This window comes from Clupea harengus, chromosome 19 (genome assembly GCF_900700415.2).
Source record: "Clupea harengus chromosome 19, Ch_v2.0.2, whole genome shotgun sequence".
Taxonomy (NCBI): Eukaryota; Metazoa; Chordata; class Actinopteri; order Clupeiformes; family Clupeidae; genus Clupea; species Clupea harengus.
The window spans coordinates 23,665,233-23,688,050 of record NC_045170.1 but is presented as its reverse complement, the minus strand read 5'-3'; the positions used below and the strand labels follow the sequence as shown (position 1 = coordinate 23,688,050).

The 22,818-nt window shown below is 46.2% G+C and overlaps 1 protein-coding gene across 5 annotated transcripts in view; it reads right to left on the bottom strand.

The window, feature by feature from the left end:
• Window positions 1-2,661: 2,661 nt before the first annotated feature.
• zmym4.1 (zinc finger MYM-type containing 4, tandem duplicate 1) overlaps window positions 2,662-22,818 on the bottom strand; it is a 28,559-nt gene continuing 8,402 nt past the window's right edge. For 2 of the 5 annotated variants that reach the window (XM_031585786.2, XM_012818389.3), the window contains 27 exons: window positions 19,609-20,766; window positions 19,060-19,149; window positions 18,871-18,923; window positions 18,664-18,786; window positions 18,344-18,422; window positions 17,922-18,177; window positions 17,343-17,583; window positions 16,842-17,060; window positions 15,502-15,652; window positions 15,127-15,242; window positions 14,502-14,735; window positions 13,980-14,130; window positions 13,173-13,348; window positions 12,501-12,642; window positions 11,934-12,071; window positions 11,687-11,724; window positions 11,429-11,573; window positions 11,128-11,240; window positions 10,630-10,822; window positions 10,201-10,368; window positions 9,551-9,651; window positions 7,343-7,502; window positions 6,925-7,076; window positions 6,650-6,764; window positions 6,035-6,289; window positions 5,666-5,795; window positions 2,662-5,416 (listed from right to left, as the gene is read on the bottom strand). In XM_031585786.2, coding sequence (XP_031441646.1) covers window positions 5,203-5,416; window positions 5,666-5,795; window positions 6,035-6,289; window positions 6,650-6,764; window positions 6,925-7,076; window positions 7,343-7,502; window positions 9,551-9,651; window positions 10,201-10,368; window positions 10,630-10,822; window positions 11,128-11,240; window positions 11,429-11,573; window positions 11,687-11,724; window positions 11,934-12,071; window positions 12,501-12,642; window positions 13,173-13,348; window positions 13,980-14,130; window positions 14,502-14,735; window positions 15,127-15,242; window positions 15,502-15,652; window positions 16,842-17,060; window positions 17,343-17,583; window positions 17,922-18,177; window positions 18,344-18,422; window positions 18,664-18,786; window positions 18,871-18,923; window positions 19,060-19,149; window positions 19,609-20,766 — 5,111 coding nt within the window. In that variant the 3' untranslated portion in view covers window positions 2,662-5,202. Of the gene's footprint in view, window positions 5,417-5,665; window positions 5,796-6,034; window positions 6,290-6,649; window positions 6,765-6,924; window positions 7,077-7,342; window positions 7,503-9,550; window positions 9,652-10,200; window positions 10,369-10,629; window positions 10,823-11,127; window positions 11,241-11,428; window positions 11,574-11,686; window positions 11,725-11,933; window positions 12,072-12,500; window positions 12,643-13,172; window positions 13,349-13,979; window positions 14,131-14,501; window positions 14,736-15,126; window positions 15,243-15,501; window positions 15,653-16,841; window positions 17,061-17,342; window positions 17,584-17,921; window positions 18,178-18,343; window positions 18,423-18,663; window positions 18,787-18,870; window positions 18,924-19,059; window positions 19,150-19,608; window positions 20,767-21,604; window positions 22,189-22,818 lie in introns of those variants that run through there. The other 3 variants (XM_012818388.3, XM_042710591.1, XM_042710590.1) reach the window with 3 other exon arrangements.

Sequence of the window (22,818 nt, the reverse complement as noted above, 5' to 3'; positions counted from 1 at the left end):
ATACAATTCAGAAGGGGCTAGGAGGGCGTAGGCCTCAATCTCTAAAGGTTGCTGTCAAAGACAAACACACACACAGAAACAAACATAAACACACATTAACTCATGCTCTATATATTACACAAACATACAGTATATACAGTATAAACACATACAAATACACACAGTAATCTTGGATCTTGCAGAACTATCGCTTTAAAATCCTTTGTTTACATGTCCTCATGTTGTGGTTATTTTTATTCTTCCTTTTTTTTCCTTTCTTGCTTTATGTTTCTTACCCAGTGTTTAAAATGTGAAAAATGTTTATCAATAAAAAGTTTTATAAAAACATCACAGTCTTATATTTGCAACACAGAGATTTATATTTACATTTACTGATTTGGCAGACAATTTTATCCAAAGAGACTTACAAGTGAGGTATGTGTATCTATCTGGTTTTAGCACAATAACAGATGTGTACTTCTGTTCCCCATAAAGGGAAATACAAAATCTTGAAAGGTGTGCCAAGCTTGAAGGATCATTCCCAAGAAGACACAAGGCTGTCATTACTGCCAAAAGTGCTGTAACCCAGTACGACGTGAAGAGTCTGAATATTTAATAGCATTTTATTTTTAATAAATGAACACAACACTCCAAAAACCTGTTTTTGCTTTGTCATCAGGAAGTATTGTGTGTAGATTGATGAGAAAAAAATGAGTTGAATCTATTTTAAGATGAGTCACAAACATATCAAAATGTGGAACATTTGAAAGGGTCTAAACCAGGGGTACTCAATAGGCGGACCGCGGTCCGGATCCGGACCCAGACGCAATCAAATTTGGACCGAAGCCAAAATCAACATTCTAATTTAATCATGATCAAGCGAGGTTTCATTGGTGCGTGATTACTATATATTTTTTTCCTACTCGATGTGGTTTCTATCTTCCGTGTCCAATCCAGAGGTCCAATCAGGAGCTGTAATATAACAACATCACTATGACAACTCACTCACTTACTCAATGTTGGCCGCGAGCTCTGTGGGTCACGCAGGTTGTGTGTGTCAATGGCAACAATGCAGGCAGATAGATTTGTGAACGGTATTTTTTTCTCAGCAAACGAAAATCATGGCGTGCATTAAACCCGACAAAAAGAGAAAAGTTGATTCCAAAAATCGCAAATTTAAGACAGAGTGGACTGACCAGTATGCATTTGGGCAGCACAAAACCGATGTGTTTAATCTGTAACGAGACGGTTGCCCTTGTCAAAAGTGGTAACGTGAAACGTCACTATGAAACAAACCATGCACACTTCGAACGAAAATACCCGCAGAACTCTGAGGTAATATAAGGGGCAGACAAATAAACCATCTACAATCATACCAAGCAACATGCAGTGTAATAGTTAGATCAGCCACACAACAAGAGCGTGCAGCATACCTCAACATACATCAGAATCAGAATCATGTTTATTGGCCAAGTACATTTTCATATACAAGGATTTTTTTCTGGGTTTAGTTGTTCTCAATGTACTTAAACTGAAAATATGCAGTATAACACAACAGTTTAGGATAGAGATACTGTTGTGAGTCTGCCTTTTCAACCATGAATATGGTGAAAAACAAATACAGGAGCACACCCAATGAACACTTACATCAGTGCCTCCGCCTGGCCGTCACACCTTTTATGCCCAAGTTTAAACCACAAAAAAGTGTCACCTTTCACACAAATAAGGCCAGACCACATAACCTTTTGTGCATACGGTAGTTTGAACGTTTTTGTTGGAGGTATGTTTTTGGATTTTGACCGTCACTGTTCCGGACCCTGGACTGAATGGAAATTTGGCGAGTGGACCTTTTGGGTTTCTAATTGAGTACCCCTGGTCTAAACTTTTCCGAATGCACTGTAGGTAGGTAGCGTGTCTGGTACTGTCCATAATCAGGCAGGGGCTTATTAGGCCTCAACCTGTGTAAAAAGCATTTCTCTGAGCACACAGACTGTAAATTTGTCTCCACTCTTTTGTGGTGATTGATTGTGTCTGATACTACAAGTCACCAGAGCAACCAGTCACCCCACTATATAAATATCACCACTGAATGCTCAGAACAGATGAAGAGGTAGTTCTCACTAAAACATTACTTCTGCAGACACTTCCTTCCTACCTCCTTCTGGTAGTTGTTGATCATGTAGTTTGCGCTGCATGTGCATGTCTGTGCAGAGCAGGGCAAGGGATACATTCTGAAGAGACATTGAGGGAAAATAATGTTCTGCAGGTGTGTCTGGATAAGAGCAGACTCCATCTCCTCTGAACATCAATAAATGGCCACATGTTGTGCTGCACTTGACTACATCCTCATCATATCTTATCTGTGTTCATTTCTCTTGATCCAGACCTCTTCCTGTGTTGAGACCTTCTCTGAGCAGGGAGTGAATGTAGCGAAGGTTTCTCCATCATACTCATCACCCACACAGAGGCCTCTACATTACTCTAACAGACAAGCAGAGATAAACTAGAACCGAGCAGCAAGGGGAAAAATGTGCTTCAATACGGTCACCATATTAAAAATAACTGTGTGTGTGAGTGTTCTTCTTGGTGTTCACGTCACTTCTTCTTTGTGCCAGCGTTGTGGTCACACGTTTTTTCCCCCCGACGGCCATGAGAACATTAAACACAGACATGCACTAAACGTAGAATTTCATCGTGCAATATTAATACACTAATCAATCACTTTATTCGACTGCAAGTAACTTATGCCATCTCAGTCACCTTACACATGTGTATAAACACAATTGTTTCTGTATCTATTATAAAGCACCTCAGGGAAGTATTTGTAATCTATAACACCGCACTCTTAATATATACAGTATATATATTTTAGCTATTTGTACTGTTTTTAGCTGGTTGTACTATTGTTGTGTTATATGTTGTCCATTGTTGCACCAACAGGAGCAGCATTCCAAATGTATTTGTATACGAATACAATGACAGTAAAGGCTTTTCTATTCTATGATTATGTAGCATCTTACCTCTTTTTCAGGTATTTTATAGCAACTGGTTTTGGTATCATCATCTAAATCAATTTGATGGTATATGGTCATGTGAATGTGCACAGTCCTGGCCCATAGTAACTCGAGCCAAACAATCCCAGTCAATCAACCCAGTACTTCAGGAGCATGGAAGGGAGAGGTGTAATTTGATTGCCTGTTGAGCTCAAACCAACATTTTGAGAAACTGGATTGCGGACTTCATCTTCATCTTTAACTTGCCAGTTTTACACCAAAACTCATTAATGCTGCCTTAAATATCACTAATAGACCTTATTAATATTTAAAAGATACTTTTCACAGTCCATGTTAAGCCTACTATAAGTGACCAGGGGACAAACCTCATAAAAATTGTAGGCCTTCTACAAATCCAGTTACTATTTCTAATAAGAGAACACATTTTATATTTGTATTCCAGGTGAATATTGATAAAAGCTCAGATGACGTGAGAGGCAGAGAACAGCACTTTTTCTCCAAGTCCAATCTGACCATGTGTGTAGCGAATGTGTCATCATCCATTGTAGATAACAGTAGACATTTGTGGAATTGTTTTTATGCAATTCCCAATCTTTTCCCTTTAAAATAGGTTTGAATTAAATTCTTCTAAATTGATTCAAAGGGAGTTTGGACCAGACATTTGCAGTTGACACTTGGTAGATCCTTACAGCAACCCTAATAATTGAAAGGGAGTTTGGACCAGACATTTGCAGTTGACACTTGGTAGATCCGTACAGCAACCTTAATAATTGATCCTCAATGTAAAAACACCTGATATCTCCCTACAGAATTTGACTTCACTTGCCTGTTATTTGCTGATATGCTGTTCTCTTTCCTGAGGTGTTTAGACTGATGAGTGGCTGCCGTCCTGTAGACCCACACCTGTAAATGTTCATCTTCATATCAAACTCATGGAATATCTGTGTGATCTCTTCCAACTTGAGCTAATTACTCTGCCATCTCTTCTATGCATTAAGTATCATATTTAACAGTGAACACTTTTCATATTTTATCTCAACCACCCAGTATTTGGCCATTTTCATGTATTGGTTGCCTGGTCTGTCTTGAGTTTTGTGGCCTACAAGTGGCTTTTTGTTTGGTCTGCAGTAGTATTTATGGCGCTTGGGTTTTGTGTTTGAGTCCGGTAAGAGAAATATGAAAATACATGGATGAAATACATTCTGTTTAGTGAGATATTTTCAATCGTACATGAAAGGGCAACACTGGAGAAGGTTCTATTTCCCAACAGCACACTGTGCTCCTTAGTCAAGCCTTTATTCTACTCTGATCTACAGCAATGAAAAATGGCTACTACTGTTGGACATGTACATCTGTTACTTTAGAGTGTCAACTGTTACACATAGAAAAAACAATCTCTTTTGGTAGAAAATGAACCTCTACACACGGCACAAATAGAACTCTGAGGCATCTTCATTCTCAGATCAGGGATGCAACCAGAGGACTGATCAGAAACTGACACACTTGCACTTATCTATTCATTTAGAAGGGACCGACTCTTCAGGACTCTTCCTTTTCTACACTCCATCACAGCGCCCCCTGGCTGCAGGAAAGACTACCTTCAACTTACTTCACTTAGCCTCTGCCCCCCAACACTTGGAATCAGCCTGCTGGATGGACATGTGCTGCTGCTGCTGCTGCTCCTGTGTAATACACAGTGTGTGCAAACTGTTCAGCTGGATTTGGGTCTCTGTGCCACTGCTGTGTCTCTTCCTCTCTTTGGCAGGAGGGGGCAGCATCAACACAGTCCCTCTCACTGGTTTGGCTCTTTCTACTCCTCCTGACTGGACTGGGCCCCGTGAGCAGTGCTCTGAAAACACTGGCCCTTACAGAGACACTGGAGGACAGAGCAGGGCACACATTCAATCCCCATCTGTCTCCACCCCACGTGAACAACTCAAAGAGGCCTCTCTCACACTTGCTCAAGTCCATATGTGTGCTTATTCTACACATCCAATCATGTCTTGAGTCCTGGTAGACTGAGGGAGTGGAGCTACTCCATGAGAATCACGCGCATCAGAAGACTGTGTTTGTGTGTCACTTAGTTAGTGTGTTTCTATTCGATTTTTCTTGTTCTGTCCATCGTGTGCAGGTGTGTGTGTGTGTGTGTGTGTGTGTGTGAAGTGTTTTAACACAAAGTCCTGCTTGTGAGTGGAGCCTGTATGTGCGTTCAATCTGAGTCCTGTTCGTCAGATGAGGCAGGCTTTTGAGTGCTGGGCTCCTGTGGAAGGTGCAGTTCTCTGACAGTGAGGATGCGTGTCAGCATGGCCTGCATGGCATCACCCTCTAGTGGCGCGGAGGAGAACCACATGGGGCTGTTGGGCACGCAGCAACGTTCAGGCTGCAGGTAGAAAACGTTGGTGCGCTGCTTTACTGATGGTGAGCTGTAGTGGACAAAAGAGACACAAATCAACTACTCATCTGGGCAACATTTTTACAGTAGATTTGCTTTGTTTTGTATTCTATTTACCTCTAATGAAAAAGGCTATTACTGTCTAAAACCCTAACAGAAATTCAAACTCTTGTACAGTTTCACACACAATTTAAAAGCGAACAAAACTTTTTGCTGGGTGCAATATTTGTCACATTTTAAAACACAACAGACTGTAACTGGCTAGTATCGCTGCTCTCACCATTTGGAGAGGTAGAACTCGTAGATCCGGATGGGGCAGCGCAAAGGGTTCTCTGTGTTCTCCTGCATCTCTAGAACCGGCTCCTCTTCCTCATCCACCTTCCTTTTCTTGGCAGATACCCCCTCACAGTCTGTGCAAAAAACACCACAAGGTCATAAACACAAAGACACAGCTGCACACATGTCTATGTGTTCACACTCAGATTGACCATACCACAATACATACCTAACAGCACTCACACTCTGTCTCACACACACACTCACACACAGACAGACACACACTCTCTCTCTCTCTCTCTCTCACACACACACTCACACACAGACACACACTCTCTCTCTCTCTCTCTCTCTCTCTCACACACACACTCACCTAGAGTCTCAGTAGGGGAGCCTTTGCGGTTAATGGGGGGGTAGAAGCGGAGGCAGGCAGCCTTGCCGTTCTTGTGTGTGCGTGTGCAGCGCATGACGTGGGCGAAGGACAGGCGCTGGTGCTGCTGGACGGTGCGCAGGCCGAAGAGTTTGGTGCAGAAGAAGAAGAGTGTGTAGAGCAGCACGCTGGGGGAGAGGGCGCCCAGCTGCTTACACTCCCACAGGTACTCCTCCTCAACACGAGAGCGGACCTTACCTGCAACACAGGACACATCTAGCATTTGGGATGTTTACACATGGAGGTCCATGTGTTAGTGAATCAGTGAGTGTGTGTGAGGGACAGAGAAAACATGGATTTATGATTTTGTGTGTTAGAGCTGTGTATGTGCATTTATATATGAGCACTATGCCTGGTGGTGGAGAATTTTAACAGGAATAGATCATACAAAAACAGCGCAGAACCCAACAAGGCATGGCTGGAAAAATGTTGTAATATTTGGTGAAAACTCCCATAAATGCCTGTTTTTTCTATAGAGCCCACATCACATATGTGATTGTGCTGTGTATTTCTAGGCATGTGTCTGATGGTTTTAGAGTGTGTTCATGTCTGTCTTACCACCTGGTGTTCCCATAGCACTCCAGTCATGAAGTAGTTTGGTTATCTCCTGGGTAAACTTGCTGTAGAAGAAGTCCGCAAAGATGTTCTCCATGCGCCCGTTCTCAAACAGGTGCTACACACACAATGGACCATTAGAAGCACAACTCTCTGGAGGTTTGGAGTGTTACATCGTTATGGAAGCATCTAACAAACTACAGCTTCCAGTACTGGGACATGCAGTCATGTTTGAGTGTGTGTGTGTGTGTGTGTGTGTGTGTGTGTCAGTTGTCTACCTGCTGTATGCCCAGGCACAGGTAATAGAGGCTGTCAGGGCTGTATGCTTCACCATGGGGGCGCCGGGCTTCACTGATGAATTTACACAGACCAAAGCTCAGCTCTGCTGTGCTGCACTGCAGCAGATCCTCCTTCAGCACCATGGGCCGGGCTGTCAATCAACACATCATCAATCACAAATATGTCCTCGTAACTATCAATATTTACTACAATAATCTTTCATAGTCTTGATTATTTGGATTATCTGACCCACTGAGTATATAGGAGCTGAGCAAAATAACATTGAGTTGTCTTATGTCTGTGATGATGGGTGGGGTAAATTAACTGCACACTGTGTGTGTGTGTGTGTTTATGTGTGTAAGGGTAATACATGAAGTGACACCTGTCTGAGTGTGTAGGGGGTGTAGGGCCACTCACAGCCGAATCGGGGTGTGTTGACATCAGGCTGGGCGTTCCTCCAAAGCACCCACTTCTTCCAGGCCTTCACCCCGTACACGGCACGCAGCTTACCAACAGGGGCAGGCACAACAGCAGGCTCCACAGCAGGCTCCACTGCAGGGCGCTTACGGAGGGACTGCTGGGAGAGCAAACGCACACACACACACACACACACACACACACACACAGAATGCAGACAGCACACACTGTAAGAGTTACCAATGGTAGTCAATGGAATGGGTCACATATTCAAGTAGTGATTCTATTCATTATAAATAACAGAATTTGTTATACTAATAATTGCGGAGTTTGTGCTGATTACTAATACCGTAATACCTAATTCCGGACTATTGAGCGCACCTGAATATAAGCCGCACCCAATGAATTGTTTTTAAATAATTATTTTGAACATAAATAAGCCGCACATGTCTATAAGCCGCAGGTGCCTAACGGTACATTGAAACAAATTAACTTTACACAGGCTTTAAAGAAACAAAAATAAATAGGCTTTAACGAAACTTTAACAAAAATAAAAAATTTGCGGTAAACAGTAGCCTACCAAGAAAGTCATTGGTCACTATCTTCCTCCTCCTGTGCACTGAAACCACTGAAGTCATCTCCTTCGGTGTCGGAGTTGAATAGCCTCAGAATTGCTTCATCCGATGTTGAATCGTTTTCATTGCCGCTCTCGTCACTTTCATCCGGAGGCAAATTCCCAGCTGAACTCATGCTGCCCTCTTCAACACGCAGCAGTCCAGCCTTTCGAAACCCGTTGATGATAGTGGATTTTTTGACAATGCTCCACGCTGTCAGGACCCACTGGCAGACTTGACCATAAGTTGCTCTTCGCATGCAGCCCGTTTTAGTGAAGGATTTCTCCCCACTTGTCATCCAAGCTTCCCACTGAACACGGAGCGCCACCTTAAATGCACGATTTATACTGATGTCGAGTGGCTGCAAATACTTTGTTGTGCCCCCAGGAATCACAGCTGGAATTGAGTTTGTCCTCTTGATGGCTTCTTTCACAGAATCTGTTATGTGGGCCCTCATGCTGTCCAAAACGAGCAATGCCTTGTTCCTGTGAAAGAATCCTCCCGGTCGCTTGCCATAACACTCCGTATGCCATTCATGCATTAGGCTTTCCGTCATCCATCCTGTCTTGTTGACTTTCACAACAATCCCTCTCGGGAATTCTTCTTTTGGCATCGTCGTGCGTTTAAAAATCACCATCGGTGGAAGCTTTTCTCCCGATGCCGTGCAGGTCAGAACACAGGTGAAGTGCGTTTTTTCATGCCCAGTTGTTTTCAGCGTGACGGATGATTCGCCTTCCCTGTTGACAGTCCGAGTGAGGGGCAGGTCAAACGTCAGAGGGACCTCATCCATATTTATGATGTCGTGCGGGCCAATGGAATGCTCTGCTATCTTTGCATCAGTGAATTTGCGGAAGTTTGAAACTTTTTCCTCGTAGTCGGGAGGGAGCTGCTGACACAGACTCGTCCGTACCCTGATGGACAGGCCTTTACGTCTCATAAATCTGAGACACCACGATGGTCCACCTCTAAAATCCTCAAACTTCATTGCGGTGGCGATTGCTTTGGCTTCCAGTTGGATCTGCACAGTTGAAACACCTTGGCCGTCTGCTCTCTGTGTGTTGACCCAGTCTTCGAGCTCATTTTCTAGTTCGGGCCATCTGCTTTTCTTCCCTCTGAAAGCTTTAGTTGTCTTTTTGCACTGAGTCAGTTCCTCATGCTGCTGTTTCCAACGTCTTATCATCGACTCATTAAGACCAAGGTCCCGTGCAGCAGCTCTATTTCCTTCTCCAACAGCCAGATCGATCGCCTTCAACTTGAAAGCTGCATCATATGCATTTCTCCGCGTCTTTGCCATGATGAGGGTGACAAAATGACTACCGTAATCAGAATGATGGGAAGTTTGAGCGCACTCGATTTAATCTAAAACAGTAAACTAAAAAGTTACATTGTTTCACCTTAACCCGTTCTGCAATTTTATTGGTCTAATGAAAGCTTCATGCCGCACCGTCACAGAATGTGTTTTTTTGCTCAGTTTTTTGGCGGCATTAAGCTTGTGAAAGCGGGAAAATTAGATAAATTAGAGGTTCAAAGCGTGGGAAAAAAGTAGCGGCTTATAGTCCGGAAATTACGGTAATCAGTGTGTTTATGTACATACCCGTTTTTTCTGAGGGATGGCATCTCGAACTTTGCGGCGTGGTCTTTTAGAGGGTGGGGGTCCCGGAGGCTCAACTGTCTCTGCGGTCATCTCCAGGGACTCTGTTCACATGGCAACGCAGTTCCACCATGAGAAAAGGACAACAGCTCCAAAAACATCTGTGCCCCCACATCATGGTGTACATGTGGGCGCTTGTGGTTGTAAGTGCTCACACCAATACTGAAGTCTGCCTACCGGTGCGTGTGTGTTGGTGTGTGCGTGAGAGAATGTGTCTGTGTGTGTTGGTGTGTGTGTGTGTTGGTGCAGTGGCTAGAGTCGCTTTGTGAGCGGTTGACCCTGATTCAATTGCATTCCTGATGGCTGCAAGTAGTCGGTAAATCGCTTTGGATTAAAGCGTCTGCTAAATACCTGACCTTTACCTATATTTATATTTATATATATATATATATATATATATATGTGTGTGTGTGTGTATTTGTGTGTGCATTTGCGTGCGCACATTTCCCACTAATACAGAAGTTTGCCTCCAGCTTTGTGTACCTTCATGTATGTGTGTGTTTTCCCATCACTAGTAGAGGTCTTTCTTGAGGTGTGTGTGTGTGTGTGTGTGTGTGTGTGTGTGTGTGTGTGTGTGTGAGAGAGAGTCTCACCAACAGGGATGTCTGCCTCCAGGTCAATGTGTTCCTCAGGGGTTTCCGGCAGGGATGGGCCAAGGGAGGATGTGGGCGTGTCAGATGTGTGAGCGGAGAGCAGGTCATCGCCCCAGCCCAGAGCATCCAGATCAAAGTCTGAGATGGGCAGGGGGGAACCAACTGGAGCTACAGGGGGGGGGGTTGGGGAGCAGAGGAGGACAATGGACTTCAGAGACGAAGAGCTACATAAGCCATAAGATATGAAGTTAAAACATTTATCATCCTATTACAATTAGTCTTTTTCTTCTCACACAGACCAATCCATGCAGCTACAGGCTTTATCAATTCATCATCTTTCCTAAACCAAAAACTAGGCTACTTATCGCACCAACCAAGACCTTTGACCTTAGACACAAACAAACGCGCTCTCGCTCTCTTTAGACTGACCATCGGCTGGGGAGGTGCTGGGCACTGGCGTCTCCTCCTCGTCCTTCTGGTTGCCCTCGGCGACGAGTTCAGCCATGAGAATCAGGTCGGCCTCTAGCGGGTCCGCGGGGATCTTCTCTTTAATCTGCTGAATAGCCTCGACTATCTGCTCCGCACTGTCCAGAGTAGTGGGCAGGAACATGGGCACTGGCACCTGAGAAAGACAGACACGTATAAAAGTCAACAGGTCAATCGATTCATGGAAAGAGACTGTAGTGTGCTTGACCATGTACACAAGAGCGTGTAGGAGAAACAGATGTGCCCCTCACTGGCAAGGACTGGGTAGAGTGAATGCTGTTCAGGAACATGAGTGTGTCCGGAGTGTGTATGTGTTGGAGAAAGGCTCGGTGGTGTGTGTTAGATGTGACTGTGGATGTGATCATGGTTCTGTAGTGAAAAACCGCTTCAGAAGCTCAGAAGTGTACGGCGTTTAAGTGTGGGTGATTTTGAGGTACCCACCGGTAGTGGCAGACCCAGCGGCTGAGGGGTGTACTGGCTGTAGAGGTGCATGGGTACTGGCACATACACGGGCACAGGGATGGGCACCACCAGCACAGTTGGGTGTATCTGCTCTGTGGATACAAAACACACACACACAAAAGAATCTGCATTAGCACACATCAGCATTAAGTACTATGGTGCTATGCTGTGTGTTGGTACATATCTGTCTCCCCAGTCTCTCTTTAGATGGATGCATGTATATTGTCAGCCTGTGTGTGTGTGTGTGTGTGTGTGTATGTGTGTGTATGCTGTGTGTTACCTGTCTGGGTCTCTACGGTCTGGTATGTGGGCTTGCAGAGTGTGCCTTTGGTCTGTGTGAGCGGTTTGCAGAGCAGCGCTTTGTTCTTCAGCACTCTGGGGGGAGGGGGAGCGGGAGCCTTCACTGCATCCGTCTGCGTGCTTGCCTGTAAGGGGCAGACCAGATGTCACACACACAAACTAGGATCTAACACACACACACACACACACACACACACACACACACACACTGTTGGGAGGACACTGCAAGGATACTCACATGTCCACTGATCTTGACAGGCATGTTTGGTACCGCACCTGGAAGAGAGAAGGCAGAGAAGAATAGGCAGCTATTCTGACAAATACACTCATGGGGGCAGTCACACAACCATATACAGACTCAAGAACACACACACACACACACACACACACACACACACACACACACACACACACACACACACACACACACACACACACACACACACACACACACACACACATATATATGACTTATTGGCCTGTACCTTGTAGTGTAGGGTTGGCCAGGACACTGGGCTGACCATTAGGGGTGCTGGAGAGAGAGATGACATTGGCAATGATGGGCGTGGCCTCCTTGGAGACGGGTGGGTTTTTAGCTGCAGGGATCGACGCGGCTGAGATGACTGACAGGGAGAGAAGGAAAGAGAGGAGAATTGATAGAGTGAGAGAGAGAGAGAGGGTGAAAAAGCGATTGAGGGATGGGGAAGGAGAGAGATGAGAGAGTAAGAGACAAGGGGGGAAGAGAGGGAATATTACACCAAATCTCTACCAAAACACCACAATGTACCCATAGTAAGGGAAACAGACATTCATTTAGCATTATTCTTAAAGGGTCAGAAATGAAAACAGAACTACAGAAGCTGCAGCTGAACACCACAGGCTGCACATGGGCAGAAAGGGTGTAATGCCCTACTTTGTGAGTTAGTGAGAATGAGCTTGGCTCAGTGGCTCTTTACTAGAATGTGTGTGTGCATGGGCATGCCTGGGAGTGTGTGTGATGTGTGTGTGATGTGTGTGTGTGTGTGTGTGTGTGTGTGTGTGTGTGAACTCACCCTGGTTGATTGGCTCCTTGCTGCCGTGCTGGTAGCAGAAGAACAGGAGGCAGCTCAGGTTGCAGAAATGCTTCATCTCCCCGACCCAGCGCAGGGACTCAGACATGGCCCGAGCACGCTGGCAGCACGCACACTTAGCCACCTGGGAGAGGGAGAGGGAGAGACGAGGGGCGGAGAGGGCAACAGAGAGAGGGTAAGAAGACACAAAAGAGGGAGGAGGGGGTATGAGAGAGAGAGAGAGAGAGAGAGAGAGACACACAGAGGCAATTTATTAAGAGAAAAAGGAGAGGGGTGTATCCAGGACAGTTTGTCACATGATGATCTGACTAGGACACAAGTCCACCAACACCTCATGGCATAGATGAGCACAGAGCTGAAGGAAGCACTGCTACTAATGTCAGTTACTCCAGGCAGCTGGTCTAGGCCTGACCCTTGTGCTACAGGGTACACCAGGAGAGCAGGCTGCCACCTGTCACCTCCAGCAGAGCAGGAGAGGCATCATCATACCTCCTCCATGAATCAGCTGCCATAATTCAAAATATCTCATAGTATGTGCAGGACAACCCTTATCCCAAATCTGCAGGGCTAGCTTCATCCTAAATTCTAACCCTAACGTCATAACCTATCACTACCTAGGTTATGAACCCGTGACCCCTTGACCCTGGTCCTGACCTGGCAGAAGAGCAGTGTGTAGGAGGAAACGCAGTCGTGGCTGCAGAACTCTTCCTGTTTGCCAGAAAAAAGGCTGGTGACGAGGACCTGGGAGATGGCGCCGCAGTAGCGGCAGCTGCGGCAGTGTTTGCGGCCCCAGCGCTTGGCCAGGTCGTGCCTGTAGAGCAGAGTGCAGCCTGCAGGGGGAGACACACACATAGAAGCATTCAACATCTGAAATAGCAGTAGGACTCAAGACTGTGTAACAGGGATCAAAGCAAGGACAATGTCTGTGGATCAGATGGATTTTAAAATAAAAATTAAAAAAACGCCAGATGGATGACTGCTGTGGTGCATATTGTGACCCATTTCAGAAAGACAAGAACACCAAATCTTTGGAATGTTTTCCATAGACAAAGCCTACAGTATAATCTATTTCAGAATCTAAAATGGCCCCATGCCGGAATTCCGGCACAATGCCGGGAAACTTAAATCCATGTGTAAAGATGGCACAGGCAAAGACCAAGATGACTGACAAAACACGTTTGTTTTTCCATGGTCAACCAAGGTGTGTTTAAAGCATGGTGTGTGTGTGTGTGTGTGTGAAGTGGTCAGAGGTAGGTGTGTGTGTGTGTTAAGAGTGTGTGTGAAGTGGTCAGTGGTAGGTGTGTGTGTGTGTGTTAAGAGTGTGTGTGAAGTGGTCAGTGGTAGGTGTGTGTGTGTGTGTGTTAAGAGTGTGTGTGAAGTGGTCAGTGGTAGGTGTGTGTGTTAAGAGTGTGTGTGAAGTGGTCAGTGTGTGTGACCATGAGAGGCGGACTGGTGCCTCACCCTCACTGCAGAAGAGCCGGTCCACGCCGCAGACCCTCTTGACCTCCTTCACGCCTTTGTCCACCTTACAGTAGTCGCAGCGGCTTGGCAGCAGGCTCATCCTCCTGAAGTCCTCCGCGCACTGCTTCCCACACAGCACAAACATCTTGCCCTGGAGAGACACAGGGCCGTCTGCTCACAACACAGCGCTTTTAAGAGGTTCCACCTCGATGAGGTGTTACGTACCTATACGTCCAGACAACCATAATCTCATGCTTGCTAACAAATAAACATAACAAGGCATACAGTATGACTGACCACAGCCTGTTATATGGGAATGCCTGTGCTGCAGTTTGTCCAGTTGAGACAGAGAGAGAAAGTAGAGTGAAGGAGAGTGAGAGGGGGAAGCCTTCATGAGATACAGACTGAAGGACAGGCTAATGGAGGAGCAAGAAAGGAGATAGTGAAGGAGATGGTGAAAAAGAGAAGGAGGATCTGAAGAGGAGAGGGACGATGAGGGGAGCGCTGCCTTAGAGGGCGTACCTTGACCTCCACTGGGTCTGGCCGGCTGCTGATGGTGGTGTTACAGTGGCGGCAGGTCACCTTCCCAATCTTAACGGAGGAGGGAGTCATGGTCTGAAAGGGCGTGGGCGTGGGCGTGGGGGTGGGGGTGGGCGAGGGCGAGGGCGATGGTGCGGCCGAGGTGCTGGGTGCCACAGCCGATTTAGCTGCTGTTACACTCAGCTTCACCTGTGCGTTGGTCTTGTTGAAGTTGTCCTGTGGACACACACACACATAGAGTTTCTTCTTCATCTGATGCGAAAGGAGTAAGGCCTGTCTGAGGTGCTGATGATGATGATGATGATGATGATGGACAGGTGTACATACAGGTTCTAAAAACGCCCAATGCTATGAACATGTTTTATGATAGTCACTTCAACATGCACTTGATCTTTAGCTACCCTTCCATTCCAATCAGGTTATGGGTGGTTCTCCCTACAGTTTGCAGATGCACGCAGACATAGACGTACACTCGTATAAAAGGCATCTTCAGGATGACACAACCTTAATCTACCACACCACACACATAAAGGTTAAGTGAAATGAGTATGCATATGTGAGAGGGTATCTTGAAGATATGGGAAGTGTGTGTTTGTGTCAAATGTACCTGGAAGCTGAGGACACAGTTGAAGGTGCAGAAGTTCCGGATGGATCCATCGGACATGGCGAGGTGGTACTGAGGCACGGCAGTGGTGCTGCATTTGTCACATGGCAACGACGTCCCTGTGTGTGTGTGGGGGACAACAGACAACATTAGGGCTCAGAGTAGAAAACAGTGAAAGAACAGCAGATCATGATTTCTATATCCATGTGGCCATTATGAGTCTTTAATGCCATGATGGTGTGCACTATGTATGTGTGTGTGTACGTGTGTGTACGTGAGTACATGTGAGTGTGTGTACATGTGTGAGTGTGTGTACATGTGTGAGTGTGTGTACATGTGTGAGTGTGTGGATGTGGTTGAGTAAGGCTGAATGTTTACCAGCAGAGCTGACCGTGTGCACTCTTTGAGCGGTCACACACGTGGCAGAGCAGAAGAGTTCCGTTTTGCCTTTGCTGTCGACACCTTCAAGCATGTCTGAGGAGGGACGCGTCGCCTTACACATCGCACATGGCACAGTCTTGTGACCCTTCTTCAAGAAAACACACACACACACACACACACACACACACACCAGATTTATCATGTTGCACAACCTCCCACCTCACACAAAACCACCAAATTGTCAGTCAAAACCAGGACGCGTGTGTCTCCTAATTGTCGTGCAGTACTGAAGGCCATGAAGCATGAAATTTGATTACTTTATGATCCACCTCTCTCCTTATATGTTGTTAGGGAAACAGAGAGGCAGAGGGGAGAGAGGGTGAGCGAGAGAGATGTTTAACACTCCTTTATTAAACCACTGTCCAACCTCCAACTGACAAGGCTTACACCATTCCATTCATAAAAAGAAAAGGCAATGCTCAAGCCGCTCCGTATCACACTTGGATAAAAAATTAAAAAAATTGGAAAAAAACAGCTTCCCCACCCCCCATGCACTAGAAAATGTCGTAACGTCATTAACCAGTCCGTGATGAGCAGCAACACACTGTAAGGTTGCCTAATCCCTGGCCAGTAGGACTACCTGAACAGAACTTTTGCCCTCCTTTCCTTCTGGTCTGAAAATGTCTCAATGACTTTGTGGTTAAAGTCAGTCATCTCAGTCACCAGTCTCTGTTCCATTGAGAGCATGGCCAAAGCATTCAGCTTTTCATGGGTCAATGGCGTTCTGAGAAATGATTTCATTCTTTTCAGGGTTGAGAAGCACCTCTCAGCTTCCGCTGTGGGCATGGGCGTGGTGATGAGGATCTTCAGAAGCGTGACAGTCTCAGAGGAGACTTCTTCAAGATCATTCTCTATGAACAGCTGGAATAGATCTATAGCACCACGACTATTAACTCTTCCTTGCTGTAGATGAGACTAAGCTCTGTCTTCAGCTTGCTTCCATGGAGCATTGGGCAATTTTCATGCGACCAGCCACCATTCCCTTTAAAACGTCCTCCGCCTCAAATCAACCTGCCCCCAGTAACTTGTTCTTTCGCGTCCTCCACCCATCTTGGCTGACCCCAATAAAAAACTCTAACAAACAGACCTTGTAAGTGGGGCTGCTAAAGAAAGCACTGATGAGAGAAAACTTCACCCCAACTTTCCAAACTGTCCCTCAGGCACCCCACCCCAACCTTTCACAAAACCAAAACACATGACATACCATCTTATCCAGAGAGAGAGATGAAAACATCAAGGAAGAGAGAGAGAGAGAGATAAAGAGTGAGAGGGTGTACCTTGCGGTAAGCGGTGATGCAAGCCTGGCTACAGAACTTCTTGCTGATGCGGTCGATCTGCAGCGTGTGTCCCGGGCTGCCTTGGCTGCCCTGGTAGCAGTAGCTTCCGCAGTGGGAGCAGCAGTTCATGGTCAGCTTGTTGGAGGAGCGGAAGCGCGTGAAGCACTCGTCACTGCACAGCTTGTGCAGCGCGCCCATGTAGTTCACCTCATGTTTACTCTGAGAGAGGGGCGGTGGGAGAACAATGAGATACATCACAAGTCACATCTTAAAGGATACTCTGAGTGCTCTAGCCAGTCTTTTTGGACTTAAAGGAGAAGTCCTTGATTATAATAAATCACATTTTGTATCTAATTCTGTGAAATTCCCCTCATGTTCCCCTAGCTGTCCGGCCAGTGCTCTGTAAATAGGAAACAAAGTGGCTCGGAGCTACCGAGGAAGGGAGGGGTGTATTTGACCTTTAAGTTGTTACATGAAAGCGGGGTGTCTGCCAGCACTTACCACCACAACCTTCTGGCAGGAGCTGCACCGTGCTTTGGGCTCCGACGAGGAGAGTGGAGCAGAGGGGGCTGGAGAAGCCAAGGTGACGACGGACGAGGCTGGTTTGGTGGTTGCAGCTGTGGACAGAACGCTGTCCCGTTTGTAATTGAAGGAGGAGAGGCACTTCTGGCTGCAAAAGTCCTTCACTGAGCCCCCCTTGTCCACGGGGGCAATGATCACATCCTTTGGGTTAGAGATCACCCTGCACAAAGAAGTTCAAGCACACTGAATGCACTGCCTCAGGACTTGGCCATTTTCACAAGGACTAATGAGTGCTAGAGCAGCCATGAGACGCCCAGCAAACCCACATCTCCAGCTGGAGCCCTCAAAACCCATCCACCCTCCCCCACGTACGTCTCCACCACAAGAATAGGCTTACTTGGGCTGTGATGGTAAGACCGCAACAATGCAGTCAATGAGGCAGTTATGAAAGCCGTAACAATTAGACACAGGCAACTGTGGCTGACGTAAGGGACAGTTGTAATAATAAGGGTGGTGTCTAACATGACATGGCCCTTGTCTTGTACATGGTAGCCTTACTTGAGGCAGAAGTGGCAGGTCCTCTTGGTAGTTGCTCTGAGGACTGTGCCGGTGGAGCCGGTGAGGCAGGAGGTGGAGCAGTAGAGCTGAGGCGAGCCCTTGCGCTGGTACGCCGTCTGGCCCTTCAGCAGGACCTTCTGGCACCCCGAACACACCACACACAAGGTGCTCGGTGTTGGCAGCTGCGCTGGCAACGCTGAGGGAGGCGGCGTGGGCTTCGGAGGTGCCACCGCCATGGGCACATCTGCTTTAGCAGCTAGGGTGGGCAGGAAGAGAGAGAGATATAATGGAATCTGCATCTATGATGCTCTTCGTCACTCCAAAACATGCATTGTTCAGGAGTTGTGTCAATACTAGCAATGACTAGTAATACAGTACGGTAGAGTACAGTCTGCCACGGGGCTCAAAGCAGTGAGACTCACCAGTAACAGCAGATGTCTGCCCAACAGAGAACACCGCACTGATCTTAAACTGCTCAGACAACTTCTGCTGACCAAACTCCTAAAAATACAGAAACACACAGAGATAAGAGATCCAAACACACTTCTGTGCCTCGTGTGTTTTGGTAACTCACTGAGAAGTAGTGGATCTGTGTGTGTGTGTGTGTGTGTGTGTGTGTGTGTGTGTGTGTGTGTGTGTGTGTATGTATGTATATGTGTATATGTATATGTGTGTGTGTGTGTATGTATGTGTGTATGTGTGTGCGTATCTGTGCCTCAGCGAAATTTAGTGTGTGCTGTACCTCTCCCGAGTAGGGCTCATCCTTGATGCCCTCGGTGTTGAAGGGGGCAAGTGCCCGATCGTACTCCTCATCCTGGGGCTCGTCCTTGATGCACAGATTCAGCTCCACCGCAGGGGCCGCGTCCTGTGGAATGCACAGAAGGGCTGCTCTCATTCAGCACACTTTTCAGGACCATGCAAATACAGTGTGCATACAACTGGACCATACCTGAGATCCTGGATCTAATGTGCTGGTTTCCTGTTTGGGCAGTGCAGGAGCCTCTGCACAACAAACACAAAGCATTCGGTCAACTATGCTTATGCTTCTAAATGTAATAACCTTCAGGCACAAGATACCAGTTAAGTCAAATAAATAAATGAGGGTGAGCACAGGGTGAGTGTACTCATTCTAACTTACTGAGGCTGCCTGTGTGGTCACTGGATGGGTCAGGGTTCTCCTGCTTTAGCCCTACAGACGAATCCTTTTGGGGTTGGCTCAGAACTAGACCTGAAGGGGAGAACAAGACACCTGAATGAGACCACCTGGCAACCCATTTTCATAAATGAATTCATGCACTGTAGTCTGCAATTACCATTAAGTAATAATAATAATAATAACTTTATTTGTATAGCACCTTTCATACAAAACAATACAAGTATTAACTACGAAGTATGTGTGAGAAAATGTGTGAGTGTTTCTATCAAGCATCCTGAGAAACCCTTAAGAAAGAATGTCACATCTTTCAGAAAGGAAGGATATCCATTGGAGATATCAGAAAAGAAAACAAATAAGCCCGGAGTGGCTTAGAGACTGAGACACAAGATGAACAATTACAGCAATACCACTCTACACTGCTTAATATCACTTTGCTTTGGTTTGTGGAGAAATGGTAACACATCCGCACTAACATCTTAGTGTTCCCTTGTGGGTCAGGTATGACTGATGGGTGAAGCCTTTAGTATTTACCTGAGGCTGCCCTCTTTGATTTGTCTCCTATGCTCCCTTCCGATGTTGAGTCTGTGTTGTCCTCCATCACCGTGTCCACTCCCATGTCCAGATCCTCGGGGTCTGTTTCTCTGGTCACGCTGATCACTTTCTGGGTGTGCACAACCTGTGTTTCAGAGGACGTCTTGGATTGTGAAGTGGCCACCGTCTCCACTCCCATGTCCAAACCTCCCGTGCTCATCTCCATGTCTACGCCCATGTCCAGGTCGGCATAGGCGTTTGTGTCTCCCCCTACGGAACTGCTGGGCTCAGAGTCCATGCTGATCTCTTCCTTAATCTCACTGATCACTGGAACCTCCAGCACCCCTGCCACACTGTCCCCTGACTTCCCGTCCACCTCCATATCCCCCGCACCCCCCTCCAAATTTTCAGTGCTCCCTCCCAAACACTTAGCACCCGTTTCTAAAACTACCTTCTGCCCCTCCTCCCCCCTAACCTCCTTTGTACCCTCTTTTCCCCCTTCTGAAGTCTCCGCTACCCCTTCTGAACCCTCACCCTGCGGATCTTGTTGCTCTCCCCTCTCTACATCCATTGCCTCAGTCCCCATCTCTTCCTGTCTGTCCTCCTTTGCCCTGGCCACAGGCTTCTGTTCTGTGGAGGGGGTGTGCGAGTGAGGCTCTGGTGGTGTGCTGTCGCTGGCTGCCTCCTGTGTCATGGCGCTGTCTCTAGAGCTGAGCAGCTCTCCAGTCTGAAAAGAGCTCACCACACTGCTGAGGCTCCCCTTAGAAAGAGCTGGAGAGTCTCCATTTGCACGGTCTCTGCTGGCAGCATTAGCGTTAGCAGCATCCCCTGAAAGAATGCTCCCAATAACAAGATCCATTCCACCTGTCCTGCTATCGCCACCGTCCCCTTTGGGCTCTTTATTTCCCCCAGCATCATTTCCATTGGTCTCATCTGGACTGGGTGTCACTGTGTTTCCAGTATCTCCTTTAGATGAATCTCTATTAGTGAGATCTTCACTGGCACTGACCTCGTTGGTGCGCTCTCCATCTGCATCATCTTTGCTCGTGGTCTCTCCAGAGTCTAAGATATTGACACCATTTGCCTCTCCACTGCAGCTGCGCTCTTCAGGTCCCTGACTCGCATTCCCATCCATCACTCTGCCGGGCTCATACAGAGCTGAGGGGGGAGGGAACACATTACATATAACATGAATCTGAGGTGTAAACAATGGCAAGATTATACTTTTAAGTCCAAAAACATTTTCGCAAATATGATAGTGATACGTCAAAGTTCCGTTTGTTTTTGCCCTCAGCGAAATGCGCCCTCTACCAAAACACTATCATGGCGCGAAATAGTGAGGAAGCAGCAGGAAACAAACTGAGAAATTGGCTTGGGTTAAACAGCATGTGTATGAACATGAAATATGCAACACTTCACCCTGGACAGATTTCTGTTTTAATGGGAAGAATGAAAAGTTGTCTTCAGCATTCTACCGAATTCAATTGTTGTGTTTTAGCGGTTCACTGATGGTTAATAGATATCATTCTTATCCCACTATGGCTGGCGAATTAGTAGAATCATGAAAGTTGACATTAGCAAGCTGGCATGTTAAGGGCATCGTATTTCATTAATACTACAATATTAAGCCTACATTTGCAGATCCCAAGTGTCATTCGAAATTAAGCATTTTTATGGAAACTTTCTTTTAACTACACACATAACCACATTGCTAGTCAGAAGCCAAGTTGATTGTAGTCAACACCAATAACACTATCGCTACGACAGTTAATTTACGTCATGAAATGCCTATGAATAACGCTATATGTGTTGCATTTAGTGGGGTCCTTTTTACTGGCCCATGGTATTTTGGCTTTGGAGCCCTAAACCTAACCCCATTGCTGAGCTACCACGGGGACCGTGCATGTTTTTTGGCTAACTTACCACTGCTAGCTATGCACTGTGGAACTGTAAACAATGCGTTTGCTCCAATGCAGATGGTCGTTATGTTACTTACCGTTCAAATGCTTTCTTCACAACAACTTTTTATGTTTACTTCAGATATATTTCTGCAATGTTATTCCAAACAATTACTGTGCAACTAAACAGGGCACTGCATTGGACAAAGGTACCAAGGCTACAGAATACTGCCAGAGGAGGGTCTCTACATACTTCGCTGAGCTACTTCCGCACCTTGCACTCCTCTCGTCAACCAACAGGAGGCGCACAATTGAAATGCTGACTGCTAACAGTCTTGATAAAGTTAATTTGTACACGGTTATTCCATTGTATCAACATATACAGTAATGAAGAAACATTACGCTTTGTGTTTTAAAATGTGTCTTATTTGAAAAATGCTCCCACAGGCAAGCTATAAATGGAGGCTCAAAATTGGATAGACTACGTAAGCTCCATGTGCCCTCGCGCATGCGTTACCTTGTGTATATTTGGCACTGAGCCGTCTATGCTCTCGGCACAAACTGGCCCAGCAACCTCACTTGGAACCATCAAATTGGACGCTTGTATGTGCCTCCCAGAAAAATAGCCCTTGCTTGACGGGGGCAAGCCTGTTCAAATGTTAGTGCAGAAAGCATTTCATTTTGGAGCCATCACAACGTGTATTTATTGACATACATACAGACAGGCTATAGGGGGGGCTACATGCATTTAAAACAGGCCTATTTTTTTGAGTAGGTAATACAATGGAGTGTAGTGTAGTGTAATTTGTATCCAAGTAGGATATTGTTCGAAATGCAAATGTTTCCGCTGAATGTTTTCACCGTACCATAATTGGCAACATCATAGACTTGCGCATCTGACTGCCCTCGATTTGTGACATCACAGAATGTGTTATCCAGATGCATTTTAGAGCTCTTTACACCTATGGTCCTACTGATCCATGTTCAACAGCCTCCTAGTCTGTGGTTGCTGTTATACTGTATGCCTACAATAGCAGGGAAGACGGAAAATACCTTGCCAGCTAATGTACCTGCCACTACAAAAAAACAGTTGCTGGGACTCATCTGGCCCCAGTAATAACTTGCCACCAAAATGTCTCAACCGTCCAGCTGTATTTACCAATCAAGAAACTTCCATAGCTGGATAGATGGATGGATATCCTTGCCTGCCATACATACAAGGGTACTAACATCACTTACAACATCCATGGGCAACCCTGGATAGCCTCCTAACTTCTCAATAGTTTGATTAGGTAAGCAATCACACTTTTTC